The 11275-nt window shown below is 36.6% G+C and overlaps 1 protein-coding gene across 1 annotated transcript in view; it reads left to right on the top strand.

Annotated features, from left to right (window-relative positions):
• The first annotated feature begins 4257 nt into the window (after positions 1-4257).
• The window catches only part of btbd11b (BTB (POZ) domain containing 11b), a 164708-nt gene continuing 157690 nt past the window's right edge, over positions 4258-11275 (top strand). Inside the window, exon 1 of the mRNA XM_056478387.1 lies at positions 4258-5312. Within this exon, the coding sequence (XP_056334362.1) occupies positions 4448-5312 (865 nt within the window). The 5' untranslated portion in view covers positions 4258-4447. The remainder of the gene's footprint in view (positions 5313-11275) is intronic.

The raw sequence follows: 11275 nt of genomic DNA, 5'->3' as shown, positions 1-11275 counted from the left end.
AGGTAGAATTTTTAAAGATAGAGATATTTTCGGATATCTTTGATCGTGAGATGTAATTGCCATCTACAATAATAGTGCACAGAAATAAATAAAGTATTAGTGTATTTTTTTCTGCTCGACTCTGATTGGACAAAGTGTAAGTACCCGGATAGGCACATGAACAGAGGCACAAGAGGTAACAGATGAGTTTTGTTTTGAGGAACATTTTGTGCACTAGTAGTTAGATGAAATCTTCAGTTCTAGTTTGTTAAACGTTACGGCCATAACTTGAGTTCAGCTTTAAGGTTAATGATAAAACTGTTATATAATACTTAATATGCTGTTATATTCATTGCTGGGGGAAAGCTATTGAAACTTTAATTACAAATTAAATTCAAACGTTACAATCAACTTGTAACCATTTTAACTTTTACCCATTAAAATATAATATTAGATGTACATTATTTCACAATAACTTTCTCAAAGTGCTTTTGAAACATTTACAAATTATATATATATATATATATATATATTATTTGATACATACACCTAAATGTTATTAACCCATATAGGCCTACATAAAATTATTGCTAATATTAATTATTTTATTTTATCAATTGCTATTGGTTAGAAATTATTGAGCACTCAAAAGTGACTGCCATAATTAAAACTATTACAAATTCTTTTATGATTTCTTAATTTTTTTTAACTGTTATATTTTATAGTATAATATAGCAGTTAATATAGTAATATTTTACTAAATATAGTAATATTGTGATATTGTATTCTCTGAAAGGACCCCAACTGCAGCTATCTGTGTTTGAAATATTGGAATGTCAGTCAAACATAATTAGTCAGGCATAATCCGTTACATATATTATTAAAAAACATAGTAAAAATCTATTTTGCTATTTTTTTAATTTGCAAAAAACTATATATATATATATATATATATATATATATATATATATATATATATATATATATATATATATATATATATACGCACACACACACACACACACACACACACACACACACACACACATACATACATACATATATATAACCCATAAGTGTGTGTGTATAAATAATGTATGTATATTCATTCATTCCTTTTCTTTCGGCTTAGTCCCTTAATTAATTGGCCAGAGCAGAATGAACCGCCAACTTATCCAGCATATGTTTTATACACAACAGTTCTGTCTGGTTCTCAAATCTGAAGGTTGCAGCCCTCTAGGAACTGAGTTTGACATCTTTTGAGGGAGAAAAACTCAAGAGCTTTCTCAGCATAAATTTCAAACTACAGCTGAACAAATCATTATAGAACAGGTAAGTGACATTCATACGCATGCGAATGCGTCAGACCGGATACGCAAGCTTGTGCGCAATTGGAAATAAAAACCTGACCTCACTAGACAGAAATGTAAAATATGGAGCAATCACTAGCTTTTTTAAACATCTAATCATCTTGTATGATCTTGTTCTGCCCCTTTTCGCAGCGTCGTACAACAGAATTTCGCATGCTCAAACTCTAGTATGACCACGGCATTAGTCAAATTCTCTCTTGTATTTTGTATTGCTGAATTTATACCATAGTAATCTAGTAGTGTTTTGCTATGTTTTGGCTTTTTCAGGGTTGATTTTTGTGAAAACTCTGTAGATTGATGGCATTTCATGCCGTTCAGCCTTATAATCTCGAAATGTGAGCAAAATTACCTGTTTTGTCATTGCTTCAGACATTACGCTAGAGAATCATTTAAATACTAGTTCTAAAGTGACTTTGATAATTAGCAACAGTTTCTGCTGTTCTGACTAGTTGCATGTGAATGGTGGAAGAAAGTAGTTCCTTGTACAAAGGGGTTTTTAAGACTATCTGAGTTTGCTTTTCTTTTTTATATATACGATTATGTCGTCAAACTGTTGTATAAATGCAACATCACACTCATAGCAGTGCGATTATGGCTTTATATCGGTAGTGCTGGGGCACTAAGGCACTCTGCCTGAGGCCTGCTACTCATGTGATATGGCTGATATATATATATATATATCTCATGTCAAGTTTCCAACTTGCCCAATTTTCTTGGGGAACAACAGTGGAAATGGTCCATGTCTAAATTTTATGTGGCATGCTGGAAGTATTAGCACCTTTAGATATTGATATTGCATTACAGACAACACATTTTCTAATTTATTAAAAATCAGCATAGTGATCAGATTGACAAAAACATTACCATTCACAATGGAAACTTCTACATTGATCGAGGACATAATTAGTTTATTGATTAGATTTGCACATGCCTTAGATCCAGAGAACATTAACATACAATGAAGTAAATGAGGTGATTTATCATTTAAAGTTCAATCTTATTCTGCCACTACATTACAGCTGATTTAAAAGGGATGGCCGTTTTAGTCGTTAATCACAAGGATTAGTCTGGACAGTCTCAGCCAGCTTCATATATCATCACTTATGAAATTATTGATATTTTAGGTGAATGGGAGTAAACTGTAATGTCACTGACTGTTCAAATGTCTCAGTCTGGCTTTGTGGATTTGTTTGTGAATGAGACATGACGGTTGTTTTGTTTGAACACCAGATGGCAGTCTACCATGACAATTTGCTCATACAGTCTCACACAGTTTATTGACATAATACTGGTTAATTATGAGGTGCAAATTAATTACTAAATGAAAAAATAGTGTTTGATAAGCTATTTGAGTTCAAGGCCTTTACTTCAGGGAGAAAAGTAGACAAAAAAACGCTTTAAATCTATATAGTAATCTAAGGATTTTTAAACTTTGTTGTCAACAGAGGTCAGTGTTGAGTAGAATACAGCCTTTATTAAAGGAGTTGTTCAGTCATAAATGAACTTTGTCATCTTTTTAAACCTTTATGTATATATTTTTCTGTAAAACACAAAAGAAGATATTTTGAAAAATGTTGTAAACTTGTAACCATTGACATTCATAGTATTTGTTTATCCTATGACGGAAGTCAATGGTTACAGGTTTTCAGCTTTCTTCTGAGTATCTTCTTTCGTGTACAACTGATGAAAGAAACGTACAAAGGTTTCAATCCATTTGAGGTGCAGTTAAAAGTGAGTAAATTATTTTTTTTGGATGAACTATCACTTTAATTCCCAGTACTGGATTGCAGCTGGAAGGGCATCCGCTGTGTAAAACATTTATGCTGGATAAGTTGGCGGTTCATTCCGTTGTGGCGACGCCTGATAATTAAAGTGACTAAGCCGAAGGAAAATGAATGAATAAATCACTTTAAAACAGGGTTGGAAACACTTAAGTATAATTCAGATGCAGTTTGAACAGTTTGCTTTCTATTGCATAATGTAAATTTGAGTTAGCCTTTTAGTGCACATTTTTACTTTATACTAAATACCTACTGTTAGTCAGAGCTACTAGAAAAATAAGAGGCAGTTGATGCGTCACTTTTACATTTAATCTCACACTGAAAAACATATGACCTTTACAGACTGTGGGAGTTAAGTTCACAAGAACCGTCCATTCAAGATGACTGATATATTATGCATACTCTTCATTATTAATGAGTAGGAATCTTGTTACACTGAGCCCCATCTGAAAGGGAGAATAGGGAAGAAGACAGGTGTTCATTTGATCCCTCGCTTTTTGTCCTCAAACATGCAGCCCTGCTTGGTCCACTGGATCGGAGCAGTTTCATGCATGCTGACTACTAGTTGTAAAAAGTCTATCTATTTGTTTTGGCCATTTAAGACCACTAGATCTACAGCTCTGTTTTCATTCCAGAGACCAATTACAGTTCAAATCCTGGGTGAATTCTTATCGAGACAAAATTGTTATAAACGATAAAGTTATTGGGAGAGATCTATCTATCTATCTATCTATCTATCTATCTATCTATCTATCTATCTATCTATCTATCTATCTATCTATCTATCTATCTATCTGTCTGTCTGTCTGTCTGTCTGTCTGTCTGTCTGTCTGTCTGTCTGTCTGTCTGTCTGTCTGTCTGTCTGTCTATCTATCTATCTATCTATCTAGATGTATTGTTTAGATGTACTTTATATAGCCAGAGTGGGTGTCCAAATGGCTGTTTCTGTAACCTTTTCAGAGGGGATCTCCAGATGAACTCAGAACCATGCAGGACCTTGCACATTCAAAAGCAACTGTAGGCAGCAATAGTCCCGTCAGCGTATTGGATGCAGTACTGTACGTGGCTCCTCCTCCAACTGATGCCTCTCAGCCTTCAAACACACTAATGCGTGTGTGTGTGTGCCATAACAACAGCGCTGCTCCTTCAAAGTTGGGGGCGCATTTTCAACAGTGAACGCAACAATTTGAGAACTCGCTTGCGCCTTTCCAACAGCACCGTGGAGTGGACAGAAGAAAGCATCCGAGCAGTGGCGCCTGTGTGCAGAGGAACGTTTCCCCTCGCTTTTCAGCCTTGTGGACAATATGAAGTGCAGTTATGGCAAAAAGGGGTAAATCCGTGGTGAGGACCCTGGAGGATTTGACGCTGGATTCGGGTTACGGTGGAGCCGCGGACTCCTTCAGGTCATCCAGCTTGTCTCTGTGCTGCTCCGAGGCGCACATCTCCTATGCGCATGGAGGGCACTGCTGGCATCTGACCGACTCCATGCGCAGTCGACACAACAGCCTAGACACCGTCAACACCGTCCTGGCTGAAGACGGCGAGACCCTGGAGTGTTCCGGACACTGTGCTAAACTTCCCGAGCTTGAGGATGTGCCCTGGAGCCTCGGGGAGGTGGAGAACGCGCTCAACAAGGAGGAAGAGTTGCGGTTCGGCACCGTGTCCGCGGACCTGCTGGCGCGTCTCTCTGCGCTCGTGAGCCGCGCGCTGGTCAGGATCGCCCGGGAAGCGCAGCGGCTTAGTTTGCGCTACGGGAAATGCACCAAATACGAAGTTCAAAGTGCCATCAAGATGATTCTATCGTGGACCATCTCGGTCAACTGCATCGCCGCTTCGCTCAGCGCGCTGTCCATGTACAACATGAGCACCGAGGATAAATTCAGCCGGGGGAAATCGGAGAGATGCGGCTTGGTCTTCTCCGTGGGGAAGTTCTTCAGGTGGATGGTGGACAGCAGGGTCGCGGTGCGCGTCCACGAGCACGCGGCCATATACCTGACCGGCTGCATGGAGAGCCTCTTCCGCGAGGTCTTCACCCGGGTGTTGAATAGCTCGGTGGTGGAGAAGGATAACGGGATCCCCAAATTTACACTGGAATCCTTTGAGCAGGCTCTGAGCAATGATTCAGAGTTGTACGGCCTCCTTTTGCCCTATCAGCATCTCACGTGTGGGAAAAATGCCAATGGTAAGTTCAGCAATCAAAAAAACTGTTTTTTAATATTCTAAATATTATTATTATTATTATTATTATTATTATTATTATTATTATTATTATTATGGGAGGGGGACACTTGTTTATATTTATATGCTTTTCTTTCGCATTAGATTTTGATTATGGTAATGTGGTGCTCGAACTGATGGAAAAATCGTAACTAGCCATGCTGTTTATGTAGTGACATTAACTTTTAGGCACATTGCCCAGAGACTGACATCATCTGTGTTTATATTATTACACAGCCTCAATGACTGCGCTTACACTATTCATCTGATTTCAGTTTTATATTCTTGTTATGCTAGCATCATGTACTCTAAAAAACAGTAACCTTATTGCCATTACCAAATTACACCAACATTCAGGTTAAAGATAGTTGTCAAATGCGAGTGCAAGACAAGTAGCCAACTACATGCACACAATTACATGCAAATTAATTAACACTTAAGTAATGCTTTTTTCTGCAGGATAGTTTAAATTAAAATCTGCTGTTAATTTAACCACATTCGGGGCTTTCAAGATTTGACCTTCTTTGGTAAAGGATTAAAAAAGATTTTTAGCCAAAATTGTGGATAAGGGTCATTCACTTATCATATGAGAAGCTCAAAACAGCTTCATACACCTAAACATTTGTGTATAAATGTTCATTACTAACCTTTCTACGAACAGGATTTGATTATAACTGCATAACTCAATGCAGATCAATGATAGGGCGAAATAGCCTACTGTTACGTCTGCAATTATATAAAATAAATAAATAAATGCAATATATGATGTGTTCATATATATATGAACACATACAGCCCCTTACAGTGTCCGATATGTTACCAATTACAGAAAAAAATACACATAGCATACATTTGTTCCTTATTTGGGTTCAAAAACAACACACAACATATAGCCTATAGTCAGTGCAAACCTCTCATCTGCATCTTTAATCTACACATGCACACGCAATCCCTGTTAGAAAGTAACTCCATCATTCTGAGTTTATAATAGTCCAAAAGGCAATGATAATAATTAAACATGCCAGTTTGTTAGTGTTTTAGGTTGCTGAAACAATCATTTGCTCCTTTGTTTTGTCAGGCTTCTCCTGTGTTTTTGTGCCCGTAACTCTCATGTTTTTCCGTTTCTGAAAAGATCAGGTGTCAGAAGTACTTCAATAATCACGCACACGTTATTATCATCAGCTCAAGAAGTTCAATATTTCAAATATAGACGCGCGGCAAGCGGAAGCTCACGCTTAGACGGCCTAGTAAACATCTACTGTGCACAGGGTAGTTCTGCTCTTTTACTTTGTAAAACAAACAAGGTTTGTTTAAGCTCGGGTTGACCATGGCTTAATATTATATGTATATATTATTATGATGTAATGTCTCTCCTTTTTAAAAATGGCACTACCTTTATTTCCATTCTCCTGCTTGTCCACGAGCAAGTGACGTATCTCTGTAAACCAATAGCGTTCAGCTGCGCATCTTGCTCCACCTTTTGGTACTCTTTTGTTGTGCTAGGTACCCTTCCGATAGTGTACCCAAAAGTGATACAGTACGGTTCGTTTTTAGGTACCTTTTGACAGTGGAAATGTCCAGAAAAGTGTTCCAAACCAGACCATACCATGCCACTCAGTGGAAACGGGCCATTATGGAATGAAATGACTGGTCTGTGCAAGAAACTGAACATTATTTATTACAACTTTATTACCTGAAGTCTACAAGCTCTTACTGGATGACTTGTAAATTAACTATCCCTTTAAGGATAGATAGGAATGTGATTTAATTTGTTGACTGAGTTAAAAATGAAACAAAATTTACATTAATAAACATCAAGAGAATACTTAAATCTTTATTATGGAAGGCAGAATGTGGACCTTAATTGATAAATAATGTATGCAAATTCAATAATTATGATATTTGGTCCAAAAAAGCTCAGATATGTATAACGAACAGGGATGTGCAGTGATTCATGTGTGCGTGTGGATGTATTTATAGTTTGATTGTGTGCGTACTGTGTAATGTAATGATCTGTTAGGGAGTGGTTCATTTCTAATACCAAGCTCAGCTGCATTTTCCATGGGTAATTAGCTCACAGTGCCATTTTGTTTTTTTAAGTGTATCATTTGTACAGTGTTAGTAGTTATGAATATGTCATCCAGAATTCTTCCAGGCTGTGGTTTATGTGAAGGATGACATAATCCAAGTGATAAACCCTGGAGCAAAGGGACTATTCAATGTATAACTTCCAATAATGCTTGTGCAACAATGTGGACTTGTCAGGATTGCAGCACCAAAGAGAGTGATGATGTCATTGATTTAATACAGCTGCCTTGTAGAGGAGCTTTTATAGAGTTTGTGTATTGATGCATGGAATGATGATGCCAGTCCATATATAATACATTATGATAAAATGGGCAACACAGTGGCTCAGTGGTTAGCACTGTCACCTCACAGCAAGAAGGTCACTGGTTCGAGTCCCGGCTGGGTCAATTTCTGTGTGGGGTTTGCATGTTTTCCGAGTGTTCGCGTGGGTTTTCTCTAAGTGATCCGGTTTCCCCCACAGTCCACAGACATGCTCTATAGGTGAATTGATTAAACTAAATTGGCCATAGTGTATGTGTGTGAATGAGTGTGTATGTTTCCCAGTACTGGGTTGCAGCTGTGTAATTTGCATATGCTAGATAAGTTGGTGGTTCATTCCGCTGTGGCGACCCCTGATGAATAAAGGGACTAAGCCAAAAGAAAATGAATGAACTATGATGGAATGAAGGATTAGTTTATGTATAATGGCAGACTTCAGTATCCCATTACCGAACCCTCTCACCTCTGTCGTAATGCCTCATTTTGCATAGATTAAGAGGTGAGCGTTTCAACAAACCAATTACAAGAAGATTACATCTTCTCCATAGTAGGGTATATTTCTTCCTCAAGGGTGGATTTGAGATGGGTTGCCAGATAATAGCCCACCTTTTGTTCTTCTCTGGAGAGCTGTTTTAATTGCACCATAGACCCTTTTTCTGCTGTAAATTGCATTAGAGGTCGAGTAAGTGTAAATTTTAGACATGCAACTGTTACACAACCTCTTCATTTCCTTGAATGTGCATAACTGCATTAAACATGTCTCATAATGCAATCTGCAAGCTTCCTCCAGCCTGGCCCACTGTGGTGTGGATGTGGAGGCAGTGGGTTCAGCTGCAGAGGTGGCCTGTTGTGAGTTTCCAGGTCTGTTGTGTGCTTGTGCCAGGCACTGAGGGGAGTTTTAGTGTGTGTTTGTCTGTGTGTGTGTTAAGGGAGGGCTGTGTTAAAGAGCCTAAGCATGACACAGCTCTAGTTGTACCAGGCTGCCCCAGTATACAGCAGGTTCTTTTCTGTCTGGAGCTCGGGGTGTCAGGAATTTCTTCAGTGGTGTGTTTGCTGGAGGCATTAGAACATTTAAGGGTCATGTTGGAGGATGAGGTAACTGGGGAGTCTCGAGGGCTTTTTACATTGGGTTTAATCCTAATTATCATTCTAATCATAATTTTTAAACTCAAGTTAAGGAACGTTTCACACTTGTTATTTAGAAGTGGTGTTAGCATCTAGTGTTTTGAAACTAGAGCTGTTGCACTGTTAATTATCATATAATGAATATCTGGATATTCCTACACTGTAAAACCAAAAAAGTTAGGGTAACTCAAACTATTTGAGGATACCGATTGCATCAAACCATTTAAGTTCAAAAACTAATCCTAATGAGTCCTATGAACTTAATCCATTCGAGTAACCGAAGCAATTTGAGCACAGTAAAACCCAATAAATGAAGAGAACTCAAACCAACTGAGTACTGTAAATCTCAATAAGTTAAGGCAACTCAAACCGTTTGAGGAAACCAATTGCTACAAACCATTTAAGTTAAAAAACTAATCTAAATAAGAACGGTGAACATACTCCATTTAAGTTGAAGTAATGAGTTATTTAATTATCTCATTACCTTCAACACTTGAGTTCAAAACTGTTTTCACATCAGTAAAATTAACTTTCAGTCAGTTTTGAGTTAACTACCCTCATTTCATTTGACAAAGTTATCTGTTTTTTTCAACATAGACATAGATGGATAGCTAAGTTTTCACTATGGAAATGACAAAAAAGGATCCTCATGGGATCATTAATATGCACACCCATGTCAGTGTATGATTGGCCACAATGTTTTTAGTAAGATTACAACAATTTAATTTTTCCAGAATGATCAGATTCCAAGTTTATAAAAAGTATATTTTGAAATTTGCCATGTATATTTGTAATGAAGCGTAAACAGATGTACACTGTAGAATTTAAGTGTTTAAAGCACATTTATACACCGTATCATATCACTCAGCTCATACTGTGATTCTTCTGGAGTAAAAAGGACACCATTAAACAGAGGTGAATATTAATTCCTCCTTGTTTTGTCAGATATGTTAAACCCACAAAATACAACTCTAAATACATCTCTGTCTGCCTCTTTTGTTGGGTATAATTATAATTTAATATATATTTAGGCCACAACACTTAACTCAGGAGCAGATTGCTTACTTCTTATCCTACTGAACTCATTAATATTCACAACCCTTTCAAAGAAGGTCAAATATGTGGAAATATGTGAAGCATAAATGAAACAAAATGTATAGCTTTGGAACATGTTAATGTAGAACAAGTGGAAACAATTATGCATAAAACAAGGTTGGCAAGTGGTAATTTTTTTTAATCACATAAAAAAGTTTGAAAACCACAATTTATGTCTGTTTCAAATGTTTGAAACGTGTGATTTGTGATTGCACTTCTGCGATGCTCATTTGATTTTCTGTATTGTTTTTTTTTTTTGGGAGGTGTCATATGATTAAATGGTAAGTATGATTAATATGAAGGCAGACATGATTATCTCATAGGGAGAATTTTAGTGATGTGCAGCAATCGGTGACAGTATCAGAATTGGTTGATAAATGCTTATTTTGAATTTTTGGCTTGATAAGAAATATAAATATTACATATTGGTTTTCAGCTTTGAAATATACAAATGGATTGTTATTGGTCCAAATATCGATGTATGTGCATTCCAATTTCTTATTGTTTTTTTTATTATGTATACTGTTTAAATCTAAATAGTAAAATATATGGAAAATAAATATATGGAAAGAGGTGCCATTATAGACACTAGAGACATACTGTAGGTTTATTTTTTTTCGTAAAGTAAATGTTAAATGATTTATTTATTTATTTATTTATTTATTTTTAAATGAGAGAAGTCACATGTGTATTTCTATGGTGGAACATATATTGTTATGGCAGAACAATCGGGTTTCATTAGTTAATGTTTTACTAACATCAATAAGTAATGAGCAACACATTTATTACAGTATTTATTTATCTGACAGTGCATTAACTAATGTTAACATGCGCAAATGTGGATTTTAATAATGCATAGTTAATGTTGAGCTATGATTAATAAAGTAAATAATTAGTAAATACAATAAGTAACATTAACCAATGAAACCTTAGATTGAAGTGTGATCATTACTATCTTTATAGAAATTATATAGGGAGTATCTAGGCTGTATTGCATCTTCCTGATCAGTGTGAATCCTAAAACCCATCATGTTGTTTAAGAATGACCCAGGCTTAACTAGTTCAAATCTAAAAATTCCATTGGTATTAATGTTTTAAATACTTTAAATCCTTGTCTGTTTTTATCTATCTGGAATCCCTGAGAAATGCCAGAGCAACTCAATTGAGTCGGAGATCTTAAAGCAATCAGTCAGTTCTGATCTTAATTACTCAGTTCAGTTGATCACTCTTAAATACCATTGGAGTCTTGGCTTCAGATCGATCTCTCAGACGAACGAGCTTCTGTCTAAGAAGAATGCAGGCATTGCTGTGTTCAGTTTTTCCAGGTTCTTCTGAAGACTCTTGGCCGTCACAGTCTCTGCC

This window comes from Danio aesculapii, chromosome 18 (assembly GCF_903798145.1).
Source record: "Danio aesculapii chromosome 18, fDanAes4.1, whole genome shotgun sequence".
Taxonomy (NCBI): Eukaryota; Metazoa; Chordata; class Actinopteri; order Cypriniformes; family Danionidae; genus Danio; species Danio aesculapii.
The sequence above is the reverse complement of the archived record's forward strand: the minus strand, read 5'-3'. Positions and strand labels throughout refer to the sequence as shown.